Source organism: Poecilia mexicana, unplaced genomic scaffold (genome assembly GCF_051168715.1).
Source record: "Poecilia mexicana isolate PSO_F unplaced genomic scaffold, ASM5116871v1 scaffold_18, whole genome shotgun sequence".
NCBI classification, from domain to species: domain Eukaryota; kingdom Metazoa; phylum Chordata; class Actinopteri; order Cyprinodontiformes; family Poeciliidae; genus Poecilia; species Poecilia mexicana.
The window spans coordinates 27,302,766-27,326,365 of record NW_028263387.1 but is presented as its reverse complement, the minus strand read 5'-3'; the positions used below and the strand labels follow the sequence as shown (position 1 = coordinate 27,326,365).

The 23,600-nt window shown below is 41.8% G+C and overlaps 1 protein-coding gene across 1 annotated transcript; it reads right to left on the bottom strand.

Annotated features, from left to right (window-relative positions):
* Positions 1-23,038, bottom strand: LOC106913621 (uncharacterized). The gene is made up of 8 exons (XM_088015583.1): positions 22,955-23,038; positions 9,283-9,630; positions 8,192-8,515; positions 7,491-7,814; positions 6,778-7,101; positions 5,736-6,059; positions 5,016-5,345; positions 1-3,869 (listed from the first exon to the last, which is right to left on the bottom strand). Exons 2-8 carry the CDS (start codon positions 9,515-9,517, stop codon positions 3,805-3,807), a joined length of 1,926 nt encoding a protein of 641 aa, XP_087871709.1. The 5' UTR covers positions 9,518-9,630; positions 22,955-23,038; the 3' UTR covers positions 1-3,804.
* Positions 23,039-23,600: the final 562 nt, after the last annotated feature.

The following is a 23,600-nucleotide window of genomic DNA, read 5'->3' as shown; positions in this document are numbered from 1 at the left end:
AGAGGTTAAAGGTCATTTATTCAGCTGTACTGACTTACCAAAGAAACCTAAAGAGAATAAGTTTCTGCCTTTAACATCAGAACAGAGATGCTACAAAGGAACATCAAGGTAATCATTCATCCATAGAGCAGAAAGGACTACAAATCCCAGAATGCTTTGTGAGTGATGCCTGACAGAGGATCAGGAAGAAGCTACTGAGTTATTTTACTGTTGTGGATAAAACAGGTTTTTACATGAAGATATTTGCTACTGAAGCAGCACTAGGCTGTGTTGAACAAGTAAAATATGAAAATGATAAATACAAAAGCAGTAAACACATTAGAAATAATCCAGAAGGAATTATTCTGATGTTTAAACAATTACTGCAGAACCTGATTGATCACCTGCAAAAACAACTTCATTGTTCAAAATAGATATTTTACAATAAACAGGTTTTTGTGTCATTGAACTGGTCAGAGTCACCAGAATGAAAAGTTTGATACAATGTTTATGTAAGAAAGATAAATGGATTTGTCCTGTTTCTATATGAAGGTTCACTCTTGATTCTTTTCTAATGCAAAAGGATCATATTGGTGACATCTACTGGTGAACAAACCAGTTTTAGATCATGATGATGGTCATGAGAACTTGAATACTGATCAGAGAAAACAAATTAGATATTAGATATCCTGATTAACTCAAAAACCAGACGGATTCATTCAGCCTGAAAGCGCCGAGCAAAATACAATATACATAGAAAACATTCACAAGACATAAAAACATCCAAAAACATGAGCAAAAACGATTATTATAGATATACAAGCACAGAATATGAACACTCTATTTGGTAACATAGAAAATCTGAGTCTAGAGCCTCAGTAACGTTTGACTAAATATGGAATAATTCTGTTAGTGACCAAATTATTTAATGACCTTTTGCTAATAAGTCAGATTAAAGGTTTTCAATGTGGGGGTTTAAAATTCAAGGTTATGTCTTTTAAAACATTAACATGAATGTAACATACAACAAATTAATCAGGATGTAACGATTCCTCGAATGATTCCAGAACCTCGATTATTAAAATTCCTCGAGGAAAACTGATCCAACTTGAAGCTTCGTTAAATTATTCAGCACATGGTGTTTCGCCCAGGTCAGTGTTTGTGGTGGGCAGCCTCTCACTTCCACCTCTGAGTTGTTGCTAAGTGCTAACAGCATGACGTTGAAGTTTCCAGGGTTTCATCTGCTTTTCTCCTCCCACAAACCGTTTCGGAGCGAACGGTAAGAAGGTGAGAGAAAAGATTACTTGATTACTCGTAAAATAATCTATAGAGAACCAGATTACTAAAATATTATTTTACAACAGCCCTGAAATGAATAAAATGAGACATAAAATATATTTCAGGCCTAAAATACACTGAACAAAAATATAAATATGTCAGATATTGTTGCCATGTGGAGTTAATGACTGTAAATGAACATTTGCTGATATTTTGTAATGTTTCTATAATTTCAGTCCAGCCTGCTGTCAGTCAGCATTAATACTCAGTGAGTTTTTCCCAGTGCATTGTGGGACATGTCCACTGGGTGACCAGACCAAATGAGCAGCAGCTGGACAATAAAAGGCCCCAAAGTGTCACATTGTGTCATAAAGCCTCAGATGTTGTGTTGGATGGAGGGACGTCCAGCAGCAGCTGATCGGCTCAGAGTCTGATATCGGACCACCGGACTGGCTCTACTGAAGACCCTCATCATCCTCCTCATCCTCATCCTCCACATTGTCCATCTGAGACACACAGCTGATCTGTCTGAGCAACATCAGATCTCAGACTGTAAACTACGGGAAGCCAACAGGGTCAGAATCAGATCCTCATCCTGACCCCATCATGACTGTTAATCTGATACAAACAGCCGAACCACGAAGTCATCAGAGCCGAGATCAGGAATTACTGAAAATATACTTTGAGTTTCTCTATACATTGTTAACACAAATGTTCATAAAACTCTTATATGACATGGAGAGTTTATACTTTTGTTCAGTTTACATTTCAGTCAGAAGTGAAGATATTTAGTGAGCAGAAATCTCTAAGTTAAAATTCTGCATTTTATGCAAAGTAACAGTTCATGGCTTTAATAGGCCTTCACTTTTATATTCAAATTATGTTTAAAATAAAAATGTAAAATAAAAAAGCTTCTATTATTTGTATTGAAAGCACATTAAGGCTGCATTCATATAGCAATAGAAACCAAATGGACAGTTTAGGGTGTTCAATGTTTTTCAGCCTGGAAACCTCAGAGTTAGATTATAATCCAGGACTATAATAATCTGTCTGCATTATAATCTAATAAATATTAATAAATGCAACAAGTGTAACTGGACCTTTCATAAACCATAAAGGCAGAAAATATTTTCAGGTTTTCTTTCAAAAGTGGGTGAACCAGTTTATCTGTCAGTTGTTTTATTGGATCTGATTTCTTTAACTTTGGAGTATCGGTGATCAGCCGATATTTACACATGAAGTCGATCTGATCTTCCTCAGTGAAGATCAGCCTCTGTTCGACTGGCAGACCGGCCCACCAGGTCAGGTCTGTCTAGCCCCTTTCACACTGTACAGCTGGACCCGGGTCGACCAACCGTTTTTACATTAACACTTCCAGCCTGGTACCGCCCGGCTCCCTGTTGCGGTTCCAATCGGGCCGGCCAGACCGGCCGGTTTGGAGTTAGATGTTGATTGGTTCATTGGCTGTGGGGGCGGGACAAAGACCAGATCTCTGGATCAGAGGAGCGCTGGACTTTCTCCATGGCTGTCAACAATATGCTGCATCAATAAATTCCCGTCATAAACTATTCTTACTCTACACTGCGATTAGATTCGCCTCCTCAGCCAAAGATTTTAACGGCAAATGAAAATAACATTTCAGTAAAGAACCGATCAGAAATCGTTCAGGATGTAAACGGGATTTTCGCATCTCGCATTGCTCCAGCTGGGAAATCCTGCCTGGAGCAGCGATAGTTCAGCTGGCTGCGCGTCCAGCTCAGAGATGACATTCAGATGAGATTATTTTTGGTTAAATGTGAAGCTGAGGTAAATGTTTCCCTTCCTCGCTCATGAGCCCATACAGAAAAACTGGGACGGGACCCAAGAAGAAAACTGTTCTGCGGTCGCTGGAGAGATCCCCTTGGTAGCTTTAGCAACGAGTCGATTTACGTGACGTGTCCTCCTCAATGCAAAACGACCAGGACCATAGCACCAATGGGACCGGGTCGAATCGAGTCAGGCCAGACCCTGCAGTGTGAAAAGGGCTTATGTTTGTAGTTAACAGACTGTTGCCAACTCAGCAATTTTCTCCCCATATGTAGCGACATTTCAGAGAAAAAAAATGGTATTGGCCAAAATTGGAACCAGCAGGTCAGATTTTTAAAGATCTGTAATCGGCAATCAGCCAGAAAACCTCAATTGGTTTAGCCCTAATTAACAGATCCACATTCTAGATTGGAAGCAAAAAGGTTCAGATTTTGGGTAGCAGTAGGAGGAGGAAGACGAAGAGGAGGAGGAGGTTCTGGTCAGACTGGACTCTCCTCCTCCCTGATGGATCCAAACCAGTTCCAGTTCCAGTTCCAGTCATGAACTGGTTCCTCAGGCAGCAGAAATGATTCAGTTCCTTCAGATCCTCATTCTGTCATCAATAATCAATAGTGATCAATCAGAGGCTGCAGACTGGACCAGAGGACCAGGAAGTGTCTCTGTTGGTCCATCAGAACCTTCACTGAGATCGGCTCTGATCCAAAGTCTGACTGGATCAATGATCAGAGATGATCAACCTGATCAGACTGATTGATCAGCCAGCAGTGGCTTCCTGGTGTCCTCTGGTTGGTCCTGGTCTGTCCCTGCTGAGGAGACAGAGGACAGTTAGAGAGACAATCAATCAGCATCAGGATCAGATGTTGGTAAACGACCTGAACTCATCATGTCAGAGGATCCAAGAGGATCTACATTCACTCTGCATTCACTCTACATTCACTCTGCATTCACTCTGCATTCACTCTGCATTCACTCTGCATTCACTCTGCATTCACTCTGCATTCATTCATTCACTCTGCATTCACTCTGCATTCACTCTGCATTCACTCTGCATTCACTCTGCATTCATTCTACATTCACTCTGCATTCATTCATTCTACATTCACTCTGCATTCACTCTGCATTCATTCTACATTCACTCTGCATTCATTCATTCATTCTACATTCACTCTACATTCACTCTGCATTCACTCTGCATTCACTCTGCATTCACTCTACATTCACTCTGCATTCGCTCTGCATTCATTCTACATTCATTCTACATTCATTCTACATTCACTCTGCATTCATTCATTCATTCTACATTCACTCTGCATTCACTCTGCATTCATTCTACATTCACTCTGCATTCATTCATTCATTCTACATTCACTCTGCATTCATTCTACATTCACTCTGCATTCATTCATTCATTCTACATTCACTCTACATTCACTCTGCATTCACTCTGCATTCACTCTGCATTCACTCTTCATTCATTCATTCATTCACTCTGCATTCACTCTGCATTCACTCAGCATTCACTCATTCACCCAGTGATGTGCTGAGCTACTGCAGTAGCTGCAGCTGCTCTGGTGGCTACAAGCAGCAGCATCAGTCTGACAGAGCGAGGAGAAGAAGGGCCTAGTTAAAGGACAACGACAGAGAGACTGAGAGGGATTTGAACTGGCAGCTGGATGGTGTTAAGGACAAAGTTAACACCTTCCAGCTGCTCTTTCATCTTTCTACCTGTTTTCTTTCCTCTGCTTCGTCTCTTCCTGGTAACAGAACCAGAACTGATCCAGTCGGTTCTTCTGGATCAACCAGAACCATCCTGGACCTCTTCCTCCTGCTCTGCTTCCTCATCTTCATCACTCATTACATCACATTGATGACCTTTGACCTTCTGATCAGCCAATCATCACTATTGATCAGAACCAATCAGCTAATTGGAAAAATACATTTAAACCACTGACCTTTGACCTTTAGCTGAACTTGTTTCATCATCAGGACGACTCCGTCTCTGCTGTAGACTCTGCAGGTGTATTTCCCTCCATCTCCATCAGTCGGTCGTCTCAGAGTCAGACTGAGGTCTTTATTCATCAGCAGGTTTTTATCCATCTTGGTTCTGGTTCTGTAGAACTCGTTCTGTTCTCTAGGCTGATCAGAACCGTTCTGATACACATGGACCTTCCTGCCTATGGCGTCCATCCACACCACTCTAACGTCTCCATCCAGATCCTCTCTGGTTCTGCAGGGCAGCAGGACAGACTCCTCCCCTGATTTCACCTCCACCTGTTCTTGGACTGAGAGACAACAGAGGACAAAATGAGTTGGACAGACAGCAGCAGCTCTGAGGACATGTCCTCTGACTGGATGAAAGTCCAACATGTTGGACTGGTTCCATCTGAAATGTGTCCCATGTCTCCACTGAACAGAGACACTGTTGTCTCTGCTGTGTCCAACCAGCAGCAGGTGGACAGAATGTCCTCAGTGAGGACAGCAGGAAGCTGCAGACTGTCCCCAGCAGCTGTTGGACTCTGTGTCCCCGTCTGTCCTGGACCTCTTCCTCCTGCTCTGCTTCCTCATCTTCATCACTCATTACATCACATTGACCTTTGACCTTCTGATCAGCCAATCATCACTATTGATCAGAACCAATCAGCTGATTGGAAAAATACATTTAAACCACTGACCTTTGACCTGGAGCAGAACTTGTTTCATCATCAGGACGTCTCCGTCTCTGTAGACTCTGCAGGTGTAGAGGTTCATGTCTCCATATGTCGGCCATGACAGAGTCAGACTGAGGTCTTTATTCTCCAGCAGGTTTTCATCCATCTTGGTTCTGGTTCTGTAGAACTCGTCCTGTTCTCCAGGCTGATCAGAACCGTTCTGATACACATGGACCTTCTTGTCTCTGCTGTCCATCCACTCCACTCTAACGTGTCCATCCAGACTCTCTGTGGTTCTGCAGGGCAGCAGGACAGACTCCACCCCTGATTTCACCACCACCTGTTGGGCTGAGAGACAACAGAGGACAAGATAAGTTGGACAGACAGCAGCAGCTCTGAGGACATGTCCTCTGACTGGATGAAGGTCCAACATGTTGGACTGGTTCCATCTGAAATGTGTCCCATGTCTCCACTGAACAGAGACACTGTTGTCTCTGCTGTGTCCAACCAGCAGCAGGTGGACAGAATGTCCTCAGTGAGGACAGCAGGAAGCTGCAGACTGTCCCCAGCAGCTGTTGGACTCTGGTCCCCATCTGTCCTGGACCTCTTCCTCCTGCTCTGCTTCCTCATCTTCATCACTCTTTACATCACATTGACCTTTGACCTTCCAATCAGCTAGTAGCAGCAGATTATGAATAACTGTATTCCTAATGGTGTTGGGTCATGTGATCGGTCTATTTTGGTAAGAACCTTTGTGGATGAGGACAGGTGTGTTCCACCTGGAAGGGGGGAACAGGTTTTGACTGCTAACGCCATGTTGAACGCTGTGCGGCTGACAACATGATGGAGGAATTATTGCTGAGAATCGTGGAAAATAAACGGATCACCTGCACTAAGATCAAAGACGGCTCTGATTTTCATTCAGCAGGTAAGTATTGCAGCGCGTCAACTTTACCCTGTTGTACCACCTCAGAGCTTAAAGCCGTGGCTTAGCCTCTACACAGCCCATCATCACTATTGATCAGAACCAATCAGCTGATTGGAAAAATACATTTAAATCACTGACCTTTGACCCGGAGATAGACTTGTTTCATCATCAGGACGACTCCATTTCTGTAGACTGTGCATGTGTAGAGGTCCATGTCTTCATATGTGGGTCGTCTCAGAGTCAGACTGAGGTCTTTAGTCTTCAGCAGGTTTCCATCCATCCTGGTTCTGGTTCTGTAGTACTGGTGCTGTTCTCCAGGCTGATCAGAACCGTTCTGATACACATGGACCGTCCTGCCTCTGTCATCCTTCCACTCCACTCTAACGTCTCCATCCAGATCCTCTGTGATTGTCCAGGGCAGCAGGACAGACTCCACCCCAGGTTCCACCTCCACCTGATGGACTGAGAGACAACAGAGGACAAGATGAGTTGGACAGACAGCAGCAGCTCTGAGGACATGTCCTCTGACTGGATGAAGGTCCAACATGTTGGACTGGTTCCATCTGAAATGTGTCCCATGTCTCCACTGAACAGAGACACTGTTGTCTCTGCTGTGTCCAACCAGCAGCAGGTGGACAGAATGTCCTCAGTGAGGACAGCAGGAAGCTGCAGACTGTCCCCAGCAGCAGTTGGACTCTGTGTCCCCGTCTGTCCTGGACCTCTTCCTTCTGCTCTGCTTCCTCATCTTCATCACTCATTACATCACATTGACCTTTGACCTTCTAATCAGCCAATCATCACTATTGATCAGAACCAATCAGCTGATTGGAAAAATACATTTAAACACTGACCTTTGACCTGGAGCAGAACTTGTTTCACCATCAGGACGTCTCCGTCTCTGTAGACTCTGCAGGTGTAGAGGTTCATGTCTCCATATGTCGGCCATGACAGAGTCAGACTGAGGTTTTTATTCTCCACCAGGTTTTCATCCATCCTGGTTCTGGTTCTGTAGAACTCGTCCTGTTCTTCAGGCTGATCAGAACCGTTCTGATACACATGAACCTTCCAGTTGTTTCTGTCCACCCACTCCACTCTGACGTCTCCATCCAGATCCTCTGTGGTTCTCCAGGGCAGCAGGACAGACTCCACCCCTGATTTCACCTCCACCTCTGGGACTGAGAGACAACAGAGGACAAGATAAGTTGGACAGACAGCAGCAGCTCTGAGGACATGTCCTCTGACTGGATGAAGGTCCAACATGTTGGACTGGTTCCATCTGAAATGTGTCCCATGTCTCCACTGAACAGAGACACTGTTGTCTCTGCTGTGTCCAACCAGCAGCAGGTGGACAGAATGTCCTCAGTGAGGACAGCAGGAAGCTGCAGACTGTCCCCAGCAGCTGTTGGACTCTGTGTCCCCGTCTGTCCTGGACCTCTTCCTCCTGCTCTGCTTCCTCATCTTCATCACTCTTTACATCACATTGACCTTTGACCTTCTGATCAGCCAATCATCACCAATAAGCTGATTGGAAAAATACATTTAAACCACTGACCTTTGACCTTTAGCTGAACTTGTTTCACCATCAGGACGACTCCGTCTCTGTTGACTCTGCAGGTGAAGAGGTTCTCGTCTCCATATGTCGGCCATGACAGAGTCAGACTGAGGTTTTTATTCTCCACCAGGTTTTCATCCATCTTGCTTCTGCCTTTGTAGTTTGGATGTTGTTCTCCAGGCTGATCAGAACCGTTCTGATACACATGGACCTTCCTGTTGTCTCCGTCCCTCCACACCACTCTAACGTCTCCATCCAGACTCTTTGTGGTTCTGCAGGGCAGCAGGACAGACTCCTCCCCTGATTCCACCTCCACCTGTTGGGCTGAGAGACAACAGAGGACAAGATGAGTTGGACAGACAGCAGCAGCTCTGAGGACATGTCCTCTGACTGGATGAAGGTCCAACATGTTGGACTGGTTCCATCTGAAATGTGTCCCATGTCTCCACTGAACAGAGACACTGTTGTCTCTGCTGTGTCCAACCAGCAGCAGGTGGACAGAATGTCCTCAGTGAGGACAGCAGGAAGCTGCAGACTGTCCTCAGCAGCAGTTGGACTCTATGTCCAGCTGGTTCTGTCCATCATTTGTCTCCAGTTGGACTCAGACTGGCAGAAGACGAGGACACGTCTCCATAGAGACCAGCAGAGGACAGGCTGCTCTGTCTCTTCAGAGTGGACCAATCAGAGGACAGGAAGCAGAACTTCAGGACTTCCTGTCCTCTGTTGGAGACAGAAGGTCCAGTTGGACTGAGGCCGGTTCTGTCAGGGTTCTGGTTCTGTCCCACATCAGGACATCCTTCAGTCCACATGGACATGAAGCTCTGAGTTCTGGACGGATTGATGGAGCTACTGGACCAGGCTGGTTCTGGAGCTGAGCAGAGATCCAGAACCTTCCAGAACCAGCTGGAGGTTCTGGACCTCTGAGGCCCGGTTCTGATGAAGGTCAGGGTTAAATGTTACAGAACCAGTTACATGTCAATGTCAAACAGTTCATGAGAGACAACCAGAACTGATCCTGTTCAGAGATGGAACCGGTTCTGGTCCAAACATTTCTTCTGGTTGGTCTCTAAACCTACATTTAAACCACTGACCTTTGACCTTTAGCCAGACTTGTTTCTCCATCAGGACGTCTCCCTTCCTGCTGTAGACGCTGCAGATGTAGGTTTTCTCGTCTTCATCAGTCGGCCATCTCAGAGTCAGACTGAGGTCTCCAGTCTTCAGCAGGTTTTCATCCATCTTGGTTCTGGTTCTGTAGAGCCAGTCCTGTTCTTCAGGCTGATTATGACCGTTCTGATTCACATGGACCGTCCTGTTGCCTCCGTCCATCCACTCCACTTTATCCACCTGCAGAAGTCTGAATATGCAGAACCACGGGAAACGTGGGACCTTTAAGGGCAGCAGGACAGACGCCGTCCCTGATTCCACCTCCACCTGATGGACTGAGAGACAACAGAGGACAAGATGAGTTGGACACGAGGACAGCTATCCACTTCATTTGTCCCCTCCATGAAGCCTCTCACCAGTGTTGTGTTCAAGACCACCCAACCCGAGACCAAGACAAGACCAAGACCAGAGTGTATCGAGACCGAGACAAGACCAAGACTTTTGGGGTCCGAGACCAAGTCAAGACCAAGACCAGCGGCCCACGCTACATGACACAATAAAATGTAAAATATGATCGAAATTGCTTCTCAAAATAATCTGAAAGATCCATATTACCATAAAACACCTAGATATTAAATACTTAATACATTTTACCAATATTAAATATTCCATTTCTGTGCTAAAAAGTGTGATGGTCTCGTGCCATCCCTAAAAACATAACGCCCTTGGCATTTGCCCATATTGCTCATATAAGAAACCACCACCACTGTCTGCACCATTAAACATAGCAATTGAGGCAATGCCCTGACGGTAAATAACGCTCAACTATGAACACTGACCAAGGAGCAACAAGCAAGAAGTAACCAAACAGAAGGCGCTCATCGTGACTGTTTTCACTGTCTATCCCAGTACATGAAGCCAGGCAGTCTGACACCATGGCAGACATTACAGCTGCCACTTTGAACAAAAACAATCAAAGAGCAATGTGCATGCTCTGCGTGCTCTTTCGTTCTTGTGTTTTAGTTATTTGTTAATTTAAATATTAACGTACATAATTAAATAAAATAATGATGCAGTGTACACAGAGCATTACAAGAACAAAGAACGGGTGTTCTGTCAGGTCAGATCACGGTGTTCTGTCAGATCAGCATACGTTGTCAGATAGTCATACCTTAGCTCAGACATGCATACGCTGTCATTACCATATGATTTTATTTAATCAGCAACATAGAATCATGACGTAGATCACCATACACTTGATTATTAACAGTTGTATGGCATCCAGCTGCAGCCAGACCTGCTTTAAATACACTTTGAAACCACGACAACGCATGTATATCCATCTAGTTATCACATTATGTCATATTATGACAATTTAATTACTTATTTCCGTCATAACTTGTTGCGTATACTGACAACTACACTGACGGTCGGACTTAATGCGCATGCGCTGGCATGGTACTCACTGCATGTATGGCTATGTGATAGAACACCGGCTGTATCTGTCAGACACGTCATTACCATAAGATTTCATTTAATCAACAACATAGAATCATGACATAGATCGTCATACACTTTGTTATTAACAGTTGTATGGCATCCTGACTTAGCGGTTAAGTGAGTTTTACACGGGCGTGTGTTGTAGCTGACTCCAGCTGCAGCCAGACCTGCTTTAAATACACTTTGAAACCATGTATATCTATATAGTTATCATTGAAAACAATTTAATGACTTATTTTCGTCATAACTTGGTGCGTATGGTGAACTGACAACTCCTCTGACGGTCGGACTTCTTAATGCTTAATGCATGTATGCTATCCTGACAGCGTATGGCTATCTGATAGAACAACGGCTCTCAGTGAGTGACACTCCAGTCCTATCTAATAAGTAAAGAGCCGTGGAGAAGAATCGACTGTTTCTGAATGTCACCTCACCATATTGCAGACTTTTGGACATAGCGTTGTCCCATATATGCGACAAGTCAGTCTACACCTCTGCACAATAATTCAGCACAGTGAGTGATAACATTTTTCATCACAATGCTTATGTGTCTCTGTACAGCTAGCTTTGATAACATCACGTTAACGGAGCTTACCTTCTTTGAGCTACTTTTCTAAGTGACGAAAAAAGTTAGACGTTGTCCCCACCGTCTGTGAAAGCGAAGTGCTGCTGAGTTAGCTGTGGCCATCGGATTTCTTATGATTTATGCAGCACTATTATATTACTGACGATCAGACAAACATTTTCTGCCGCTGAGAGGAAACCACTGCGCATGTCCTGGAGCGCCACGCGCGAGTGAAAGGTGGGGAGGGGAGGAGGAGGGAGAGTGAAAGGTGGGGAGGGTGGGGGGAGTAACAGAAACACGTAGTTGCTCGGATTTTAATCGGTGCGTTTTGCATCCACTGAAAACAAAGATGTTAAATAAACTGGACAGTATGCTGCATGTTTAGTGATATTTTCACAGTTGCGGTCTTGACTGGTCTTGAAATAAAATGCCGAGTCCTCAGAGCCCGAGACCGAGACAAGACCGAGACCAAATGCGGTCGAGTCCGAGACGAGACCGAGACCATCAAAAAATGGTCTTAAGACCGGTCTTAAGACCAAGACCAACTTCGAGTACCACAACACTGCCTCTCACAAATAATGAAACATCTCACTGTGCAACACGCTGAACAGGCTGCGAACGTCTCCTGTCTCTGCAGCCAATGTAAAGCTCAAACTCAAACCCTCTGCCGTGAGCAAACGGCCAATCAGCATTCAGTATGCAACAAGCCTCCAAGCAGCTTTGAAACACAGTGTCACAAAGATCCCACTGCGTATGAAGGACCAAAACTGACAAAAAAATAAAAGCCTTGTCCTCACATGCAGGAAGAGAATCATTGGAAGTCAAAACTGGAAATCAAAGGAGGAAGTGCTGATTTTCATTTAGAACAACCACATGCTAGCAGCAGGCACGACGGAGAAATGTTTTTAAATTCATACCAACTCATCACGGAAACCAGAGGAAGAAGTTCATGTTGCATCTGGCAATGCAGACCGACAGCTAAATTTGACTTCCAGTGATTCACTTCCTGCTAAAGAGCCCCCTGGTGGTTGAAGAAAAATCCACAGAAAGCCGGACCGGGTTAAAAGCCGCAAAGCTTATGTCAGTCTGACATAAGCTTTGGAAAAAAGTAGCAGCTTAAAGTCCGAAAATACGGTAAGCAAAGAACATGAGCAATGACTCCCCTGGTTAGTCCAGGGAAGTGAAGAAAGGATGAAAGTACATGGCTTTTAATATCCACCAGCCCTCTTACAGAGATGGGGGCAAAAGGGAGAATCAAACCAGTTTCAGTCACTTCATAACTGAAACTGGTATTTGGACCTGCAGACTGCGACCCTGGCTTCTGACCCAAACCCAGTTCAGAAATACCATTTATTATGCGTTTCCAGCAAGCTGCCTCCAACATGAAGGAAGCTTTGTAGATAAAATTGACCCTCTGCTGCGCCTTGTGGAAAACCGAGAGCAACGGAGATACCAGCAGCTTATAGCTGGGTTTCAGACACGTGACCCGGATGACGCGAAATTCAGATGAAGGTCCGGAAGGGGATTTCTCCGGTTCAAAACAAAGCAAAGTTGATCACAACTAGTAGCTAACGCCCTAAATTGGCTGGAACAGACGAGGCATCTAAAAAGAATATGCGTATATTTAGGATATGATCCGTATTATCTCGGTTAAAAAGACTTCTCTTATAATCGTGAGGATTTATTCGCATCGAGGCGAAACGCATCACTACCTGCAGACCTCATGTTATACGATGAGCCAGAAGAAAGTTTTCAAAAGCATGGAGAATCAAACGTTTAGTTTCAGGTTGGGTCAAACATTTAGGATCAAAAGCAGCATCAGATGGATGTGACTTGTTTCTGCTGGGTGAGTAGTGAGTTGTGCTATTTTAATTTTAGTCTATGATAACGATGCTATCGCTAACAACGAACTAACCAGGTTATTTATGAGCTTTAATCTCCTGGTAAATAATTTATTTAGCTTCTTTAAACCCAAATTCATGCTGGAGTTGTACGTTAATGTTGAGTCATTGATGGATTCAGGTCCATTGTAGGTCAACGATTCGCTCCGATCTACAGAAACCTCCATGTTCATGTCTGGCCAGTATAGTTTGTGTTATTGACTTTGAGGAATAAAATGTTAAACTTCTTTCCTTGTTTTTCTCTAGTGTCCCTAGAATCCAGAGTTCCTCATGTACACAGTGGAAACCACACAGAAAACAACCAGTCATCATTCAACTTCAGACATATCTAGAGTTTTACTCAGACAATTAAATGCATAGAAAAACAGATCAGCATCACATCCAAACCATCAAGATGTCCAAACCATAAACAGACATTAATTACCTGAGAAAAGTAGAAAAATGAACAAAATGCAAAAATAAGAGAAAAGCAAAGGCGCCTTTGGGAACTGCTCGTGGATGCAAACAGAGCAATTCGGCTTGTTACTGTGAGGGGGAGACTTTTATTAAGAGGTGTAGTCCTAATTTTAATATATGCATTGAAGGTGTGTCCTCTCCTTCTAAACCTCTAAGCAGTTCAAATTACTTAAATGGGACGGGAGACCTATTCAAAACCAAAGATGAAGAGAAAGAGAGAGCAAAGGTCAGAGAGAGCAAAGGTCATTCTCAAACAGGATTTTCTCATGCCAGTTCAACATCTGGAATCTCTCCCAGTTCCTCCCTTTCTAAACATTTGAATATAGACCCCAGTTATCTTACGAGAGATTTATTTTTCACCCAGACCATGCTCCATTTCCTGTCTGATCAATTCATCAAAAACCAGATCCCTGCTGTATAATGTTAAGGAAGAATTTCTAAAATAGTTTAACTTTGGTAAAAAGTTTGGCTCTCTCTTCCTTTAGATCCCAGGTCCTCTCGGCGGGCCACATGTAGCCACAAGGAAAAACAACAATGCGTGTTGACATCACAGAATTACAGAATTTAATCCAATATAAGACAATGCATAAACTTAGAAGTAAGACAATGCACAAACTTACACCAGAAACTGCAGAACAACGGAGACATACATTCATTTACCTGACATAAATGGAAAAGAAAGAAAGAAAGAAAAGCAAAGACGTGGAAAGACATCTTTGGAGAATTGCAAGAGCAAATCTGATTTGTTACTTCTGTGTAGAAAGTTTTATAGTAAAAGGCGTATTCCTATCTTTAATTTATTCAAATAAGGCGTATCTTTGCTCATCCAACCAGGAGCTATCTCTGACCCTCTCTCAAGCCTAAAACCCCTGCCGTGTTTACGGCCTCTCACAGATGAGTGTGAAAAGCTACAACTTCCACTGTATTGTTTTCTCACAGACAAAAGGCAGTTCAAACGATCCTAGCAAACCATCTGCTGTAACTAAAAGTAAAATAAAGGTCAAAGAGCCAGAATACATTACTAATTTCAAAATCACAATTAGGCCATTTGAATCAAGACATGTTAAGTTTTAAAACTAGCTTATTTTAAATTTATTTTCTCAACAATAACCTAAAGTGACATGGAGGCAATTTGGAACCCAATTTTCTTATTTTAAAATGCTGATAATTTTATATAATATTGTACATATGGTTAAGTTTAAAAACTAGCGTATTTTAAATTTATTTTCCTAACAGTGTCCAGACACGAAGCATGTGGGGAACAGTAACAGCTCGCTGTGACTGTATGGCTGGATAGGTTTTATTTAATTTATTTAGCTTTTTTTCTTAGCATGAAAGTCCCACTGAATAAACTTTATATTTTCTGTCCGTGACTCGGCACTGAGCTAGCCGCTAACAACATTAGCACTCTGAGGACAACCACGCTAGGGCATAAAAATAATATGTCTTAGCTTATGAATGCTTGGCTTTGTAAGTTACCGTCCAACAAAATATTTGAAAATACAATTTAAACGATGCAATCGTTTCCTGTTAGAAAGTGGTGCTGCAAACTGGTATTGTTAGTTTCTGCACCTCCTGTTTTTAGCTGCAGCTTATTGATCCACTTTTCTCCTCTTTTTTCAGTAAGTAGTTTATTTGACAGGCATCTGACAGGAAGTGGGCAGGGAGAGGTGGGTGAGGGAGAGAGGCACGGGCCCAGCGAACCGAGGATGGGAGTCAGACTCCAGACTACGGGGGTTTACAGTCTCTATATGCGGGGCACCGCGCTAACCACTGCACCACTGCACCATGCAACGCCCCTATTCGGTAGCTCTTGCTGAAATTTTTAGTTTCTCTTTGGTAAATTAATTATATACATTTTGAGCTATCTGACGAACTCACCTAGTTCACCTTCTTTCATTTTCTTGGAAAATCTGTTTTGTTTGGTGATTGCGACAAGTTGGCTGACCCCAAAAAAGTCATTGCAGAGAGAATTGAGTAGTTGGTGCAACACCTAGAATCTTATGATGTAGACCAAAAAATGTACATGAATCAGGATTGACTCCTTAACTTTCATTCAATATAAAATCAACTCACATGTGCATGCAGATCCACATTCAGATGATGGATGAATCAACACTGATACAGTGTCAGTTATGGTCGACACCCTAAAGTTGATTCAACATGCAAGTGTTAAGAATAAATAATTCTGTGTTTTCCTTCCATCTCTTTTAGTAGTTGCAGAGCTAAAGCTAAAGGAAAGGACATGTTAGGAAACGTCCTCAAAGCTCAGGTTAAAGCAGAGCTTCTCAGTTCCAGTCCTCAGTCCTGCTCTGCATGTTTTAGATGAACCCTTCAACAGCCAGGGACGCAATATAAGGGTGTAAAAGTGATGACAATTTGTGGGGCTCTGACCAGCAGGGGGCCCTCCACAATTTAATAATTTATTTTTTGTTCATAGAACTTAAAAAAAAACCCAGGGCCCTGTCAATTACAAAATTAATCATATTGTATTTTCAAAGATTGTTTTAGCAGTAAAAGTTTAATGTTCCCACTCCCAGATCATAAAACACACACCCATATTTGCCCTGAACCCCCCCATCTGCTTTAAATGGTTTGTTCCTGCTTGGAGAGCTTCACCGTGACGCTGTTTAGCTGCAGACAGTGGAAGACATGAACGACTGTGGCGGTTACTATGCTGCTAAGAAAAGCTATAAAATCGGGTTTTCAAAAACAAAAAACAGAAAGGGAGAGAGAGAAAAAGGTAAGAGTGTTAATTTATACCCCAGTTTTTCTCCATGAGAGGTGAGTAGACTGTGAAATTATCAAACATTTAGCATAATTAGCTTAGCTACAGATTACTGTTTGTCTCCTTTTCACTAGCTTCTAATGAATTAAGGAAAAAAATTACCAACTTATTCATATATTTAACTTGTTCCCTGTACCTTTTACCACTTAATAGATGAGTCAGTCAGCAGCAGCTCTAACCCACGTCCCTCCTGACCCGTTCTCTCCTGAGTGAAATTAAAGCTGCAGTATGCAACTTTTATATACATTTTTTTCCACATATTTTTTAAAACTGTCATTATGTTGTGACATTATGGTATGAGAGGTAATCTGTGTAAAATCTATTTCCTCTGCTTTCTCCCAGGGTTCTCTAGAAACAACCAGTCAGTGTCAGGAGAGTTTTAGTGCTGTCAATCACAATCTCATGTGGTGCTGCTCATCCTTCCTCTCCCATGCTCTGTGCTATTCTGCAGTTAGCATAGCACAGAGCTGTGCAGATTAAAACTGTGAATGCTCAGTTTAGTTAGCATAGCTACCAATGATGGCAGATAAATGGTTTCTTGTAATGATAAGTTGTTTCTCCACCATTAGCACATTTAGCAGTGAGTGAATGAGGCTAATTGACAGCGCTAAGAGTGTCCTATTTGTTCTGATTGGTTGTTTTGGTCAGAACGGTTCATTACTTTAACCAGTAATAATAATTCAGGGAGGAGATGGAGGAGATTGATTGTTTTCACAGATTATCTGTCTCATAACAAACTGACATGGTGACAGCTTTAACAAATATGGAGAAAACATTTTTATTAAAATTATGTACTGCAGCTTGAATAAAATGCAACTACTTAGCATTTTTAAAAGTCTGGATTGCTTTATGTGTAGTTGCATGTTGCTTTAGACTGTTGCTCGTGGGTAGAGACATTTCAGTATCTAAAACTAATAGAAGAAATTTAAACAACCTAAATGCATACAGGATGTGGGACTGTTGGGTGTTAAATTCATGAGCAGTAAATATTGTGCTAATTATCAGTATTGAATCAAAGAAAGCAAGGCAGGTGAAGCCTTTAAAATTGTGACGCTTTTTATGGGTCAAATAGACTCAAATAATTGTAACAGCAGCTGTGAAAGGGGGCTCAATCTAATTTGTTTTCAGGGGGCCCAAAATTTCTGGCAGCGCCCCTGTCTGCAGCCATCAAGAACTGCAGAAGTCTGTTAACCCAGGGGGGAAAAAAGTATACTTTAGTATATTTCAAACACACTTACATTTGTGAAAGTACACGTTAAGTATACTAAGTATTAAGTGTACTACCTATAAGTATATCTGAAGTATACTAAAAGTATGCTTATACAAATTTTGAAATTAGAACTTTAAACACACTTAAACATAACTGTACCAAAATACACTTTTAATATATTAAATAAAAGTATACTTTAAGTGAACAAAATATATATTTGCTTAAGTGTAAATATACACTTGCTCAAGTATATTTAAAATATATTTTGTGTATGTTTTAAAATATATGCTCAAAATAGAATTTTTGAAAATTCACTTAACACTACTTTAAATTATTAATTTCACTGTTTTAAATTGCATCTCAGTGTAAATTTTAGGCTAATAAAATATGCCTGTATCAAATTTTCTTTATTTAACCAGGTGAACCCCATTGAGATCCAGATCTCATTTTCAAGAGGGACCTGGGCAGAAGTCTGCAACACGCAGCAACCTTATTACAAAATAAAACTAATTAATACATATGCAGAAGTTTGTCTTTAGGCACCTATAAAGTACTTTTCATATAATTTTTAGGCATACTTTTTAAGCACATAAAAAGTATGCCTTTTAGGTGACTTAATAATCTTTTACTATTTTTGTTAAAATTGCAAAGAATAAAACAATTATAATCATGATGTAATGTTGTCTAAGAAAGTATCCAATCCATTTTCAGATATGATTTAAGACCTATAATCAATGGCATTAGCTCCAGTTCATACTCCAGACCAGATGGTGGTGGTATTGCACACTTTCATTTATTTAAAAAACGCCACAGAGAAGAAAAAACTCAAATTCGCCATTTTTACTCGCATAATATTGCCTTAAAAGTAGAGAGGGCCTTGACAATAGTTACTAATTTTGGTAAATTCAAGCTGGTGACGTCCTAATCCGAGTTGGACGACAACAAAACGGGACAACAACCGATGGAAATGAAATGTGGGTCACAAAAGGAGCCGAGGGACGAAGGATGCTAACGTGTTGCTAGCTGGTGGTAAGTTTGCTTATTAATTATCTTCATTTCATTAAATAGTGCAGTAAAGATATATAACTTACGTTGGTTTCATAAATAATTATTTTTTTAATTTTATTGTGACTTGTATGATTATTACTATAGTAATAATTCATGTTATAACTGCATGGAGGCTGTTTGTTGTGACTTATACTTTAATTCATAAACTAACCTGGTTTTAATTAAGCTCCATATGACAGAGAGACTTTGATATTGTGAGGTTGTTGTTCTAACTCGTTCATCAATGTTTTTATCTTCAACATATGTTTGCAGTCTAACTAAGCAAATGAAGATGAGAGAGGAAGCCAGAGAAATCGGGTGTTAGAAACCTAAAGACTTTCTGTCTCAGAAGAGGCTCTGACTCCACCAGATCACCAACCAGCTCTGAGGATGAACCTCCACATCGTCTTCATGGTGGAAGTTTGTTTTTTCTATGAGGAGCTAGCTACATTTTCAACAACAAAATCTGCTGTTACCAACACATAAAATTCTATGACAGAATTAGTACATTCAAAATATATAAATAGTACATAAAAAAGTATACTTAAAGTGTACTAAGTACAATTTGAAGTTGTTCCAAAAAAAAGTATGTTAAAGTATACTGAGTATACTAAAAATTGTAATTTAATACTATTTAAATATCACTAAAGTATACTTTGTTTTTTACTAGGGAATCACCCATAGATTCAGTCCAGGTGTAGCAAAAGGGAAACACCTAAAACATGCAGGGCAGGAGGCCTGAGGACCAGGACTGAGAAACACTTTGTTAAAGTAAGTGACACACTAGGGAACACCCTGCTTAGGGTGTAGCTTAGATAGAGGCTAAAAAGAGAATGACAAGCTTTTGCTTGAAGCCATTTTGTCCTGCTAGCTCATAAAGGCAACACGAGAAATGGACCGGCTGCATTTTGATATTAATAACTGGAATTTATTTAATCAACTCACTGACTCTTCCTCAACCTTTTACATCAAGAACTTAGCAATGAGAACGGAGGATTCTCCACAAAAGTCACTGACCACTTTCAATTTCGTTTCAATGTCAGGCTTCAACATGGATTCAATGTTTCTGCCTGACATTGTTTCAATGTTGCTTCACTCACATTGTACTGTCTGAGTAGCTTCTACAGCAGTAATTATGTAAAATAAATTAATTGCCCAGTATAAAGTTTGTTTAGTCCTCTATTGCATTTTAGTACTGACAGAAACCAAACTGTACATATATTTTATTAAGGTATCAGTAATTTTCTCAGCTTTAATTTAATCCATAAGTTATAGAAGTTGTAGTATAAATGAAGGTGCTAGAAACATTTTTGTGGCATATTCCTGCACAAAGGATAGAAACATTTTGTAACCCCTGATTTAAATGACTGTGCACCATCTCAGCCAATGCTGGGTAGCCAACCAAAGCCTGCATTTGGTGCATCTTTAATGTCATTCAATCCTGCCTGGTACCACACAGGAGCATGGCTGAAGTCCTCTGCTATGCAAGTTGTGAAGAAAAATAGGAAAATAGGAGTGGTAAGAAAAACTTTTGAGGCGTTCAGTTTCAAACCAAAAAACTTCTGCATAAGCCATACTGTTTGTTAATCCTGTTTGAAATTTAGGTTGTTTTTAGGTTCAAATTAGTTTAAAATATATAACTGGACAAAGACCATCAAAGTAGATAATTGTTATGTTGCTGGTTGTTCAATCTTGGATGAAGAGTATCTTTAATTTTAAAGGTTTTAGGGCAGGGGTCCCCAAACTAAGGCCCGCAGGCCGGAACCGGCCCGCCTCCACATTTGGTCTGGCCCCCTGAACAATACCAGAGAGCATTCAGAGTTTTTTTTTTCATTTACCGTATTTTCCGGACTATAAGCCGTTTATATGTGAATTTTTCTTCAACCACCAGGGGGCTCTTTAGCAGGAAGTGAATTATTGGAAGTCTCTGTTACTTGCGCGCCAACACTGAGCCCACAAGCAGCAAAATGAGTAAGAAACGGATCAGGTGTCTTTGGAAAGTTTCTTTGCAAAGGGGAAAAGGCCCAGAGAAGAGACAGGAGGATGGATTTATCCCGGACCGGTAGGTGAGTCAAACATTACAAGCCGCTCTGCGTAACATGCGGCGACCGGCTGCTAATGAGGCAATGAAGCTTCAAACTGCTTCACCTCGTAGAGACCAAGCAGGCTGTGGATATAAGCAACACTTTGGGTGTCATTGTCTCCATCACTCCCAGATGGACCGTCTCGTTGCAGAGAAACAAGCTCAGGGCTCCGTTAGTCGTTATCGTGAGTTAAAATTTTAACTAAAGTAAAATGTTCGTTTTTGTGGCGCATCTGTATCTTATTTTGAAGGGATATATAAACGTTACCATAGCGACCAGAGTCAGAGTGTTTGGGTGAGAGGAGATGAGTAGAGCTTGTGAGTCTTAAGTCTGGTTTAGACGGAAAGATTTAAGGATGTCGGCCGATTCTCCAAACCTCTGTGACCACAGAGCTGATAAAAGTCCAACAGGTTCGATCGGTTCGTGTTCAGCCTCAAGGCAGGAGCAACACGAACCGATTCCAGAGGATAATCCAGTAAAACCCCCAACATAGAGGGAATTTAGAATAACCAAACACGGATGATTATGTAGTTCAATAGTGACAGTTTGTGGACTCAGTTTAAGAGATAAAAGATGTAATAAACAGAAAAGGTGGTGGATAAAAGACAGCGGGAGCAGCTGCTCTGTTTGCTGCACTATGATTTGGAGGTGAGTTATGTTTTTTCATAGTTAACATTTTTAACTGAATAAACATAAACATATATAATAACGACCTTTACATATAATAATAAACATTTCCACATATCATCTCTGATATCCACCGGACTCTCAGATATGTCAGCTGTTTGGGATTCCCCTCTGTTCTGACGTCACCGCGCTTTCTGATTGGCTACCTGTCACATTCAGCAGGTTGTTTTCTCGTTCCCAGTCAGGAAAAACCCCACAGGCTGTGATAAAAGGGCTAAGACGACCCAAATAGGGCATATTCAGGATTTAGCAGGAACACCAACATGTTATCTGACTGTTCATCCCCCTCTCCCTCCCAGGCCTCAACAAAATGTCCAAGTCTTGACGGTCCGCGGTAATAAAAAGGTGGGACCTCTGATTTAGCTCATGCTAGTAGCAACACGAAGGATCAGCACTTTTACTGTTACAGTTTCCGTTTGGAAACTTCCATAATCAGTTCTGTTAAATCTAATCTTGGCAACTTTTTATTTTTCAATCCTAATAAATGTGATATTCAATTGACCTGTTATGACTCAGATGTTGGCTGTCTCTGCTGCTGCTGCATCGCTGTGGAAAACCTGGAGCAGCAGAGAAATCTGAGGCTTATATGTGGATATTTACTGGTTAAAAAAAAAAACTTTGGGTTGTGGTTTATAGTCCGGTGCGGCTCATAGTTTGGAAAATACGGACAATAATCCTTTCTGGATTTTTTCTGTGAAGAACCCAGAGAGGGTTATTTGATTGTGCTTTCAGGAAAACAATATATTTTTACATTTAGGCTCCTGCAATCGTCTCACTTTTTCTGTTACAAACTGACTCCAGCCTCCAGCAGAGAAGGGAAAAGTTATGTGGCCCTCAGGAAAAAGTTTGGGGACCCCTGCTTTAGGGTACGGTTTTCTTGTTGTTGGGTTGGACACAATTTATCCCAATCCCATGAAGAAAACAAGTCAATTATTATGGAGCATAATATGTAGGCATTATGATGCCCCTTCACATTTCTGCCTGTGCCTTCATGTATCCATGCCAAGAACCGGCCCTGGTTGGACATACAGCTCTGATGGTCTCATGACTGTCTCCTCCCTGTCTCTCTGTCTCCTGGAGGACTCTCTGAGGACAGAGACATGTGTCCATGTCCCCTGATCTGGTGAAGAAGTGGAACCAGCTGCTGCCTGGCAGCAACCCACCAAGCTCTGCTCCATCCTCACCGACTCTTTAGGTTCTGTTTGTCCTCAAGCTGACAGAGAGACAGGAAGCTGCTGACCCACAATGCACTGGGAGCTGCTGACCCACAATGCACTGGGAGCTGCTGACCCACAATGCACCAGGAGCTGCTGACCCACAATGCACCGGGAGCTGCTGACCCACAATGCACCGGGAGCTGCTGTGGAGGAGAGCAGACACTGACCAAAGGCATTATGGGTAACACCGTTCTAGAGACTCACCTGGTTTCCAGTGGAGCCAGGAATAAAAAACTCCTGCAGCAGCAACCAGAGCCAGAACCAGTAGAACCAGTAGAACTATGGCCCAAACTGGAAACAGATCTGTGGAGACAAATGAAGATGGAGGAATTTAGGGCTGTTATAAACAAATATTTTAGTAATCGAGTAATCCATCGAATATTCTTATGAATAATAGAGTAATTGGATAAAAAAATTGATAAGATGAAATATTGGTAAATCTGATATAACAGCAGTGTTACTATCAGATATCAATACATGTCAAACTTTTCATATTTGAGCTTCCCTAACAGTTACTTTTTTGAAGTTTAGAAAACTAATCTGTAATAATAACAGCTCACTTTCCAAGTTAACCTGAAGAAAAGTTATACAAAAATCTGAAATTATATTCAAGTGAATAATAAAGAGGGAGGCTCACAAATACGCTTATAAAAAATGTCTATGATCCAGCTTTTAGTTTCTGCATTCATCTTCAGTCAGCTTAATAGAGGAACTCTCACCTTGCCCCATACCTGTCAAGCTTTGGGTTTGTAAATACGGGAAATGTCACCTGGAGTGGTGGGGTTTGGGGTGCTGGGGTGTGAGGTTGCCACCCATCCCATAAAATACGGCACGTATTGAACCAATACGT

Excerpts from the sequence above, each read along its gene's own strand:
- LOC106913621 (XM_088015583.1), bottom strand. The coding sequence starts at position 9,517 with ATGGACGGAGGCAACAGGACGGTCCATGTGAATCAGAACGGTCATAAT. Across the intron at positions 7,815-8,191 it reads AGTTCAGCTAAAGGTCAAAG|TCCCAGAGGTGGAGGTGAAA; the intron begins GTCAGTGGTTTA and ends GTTGTCTCTCAG. Across the intron at positions 7,102-7,490 it reads AGTTCTGCTCCAGGTCAAAG|TCCATCAGGTGGAGGTGGAA; the intron begins GTCAGTGTTTAA and ends GTTGTCTCTCAG.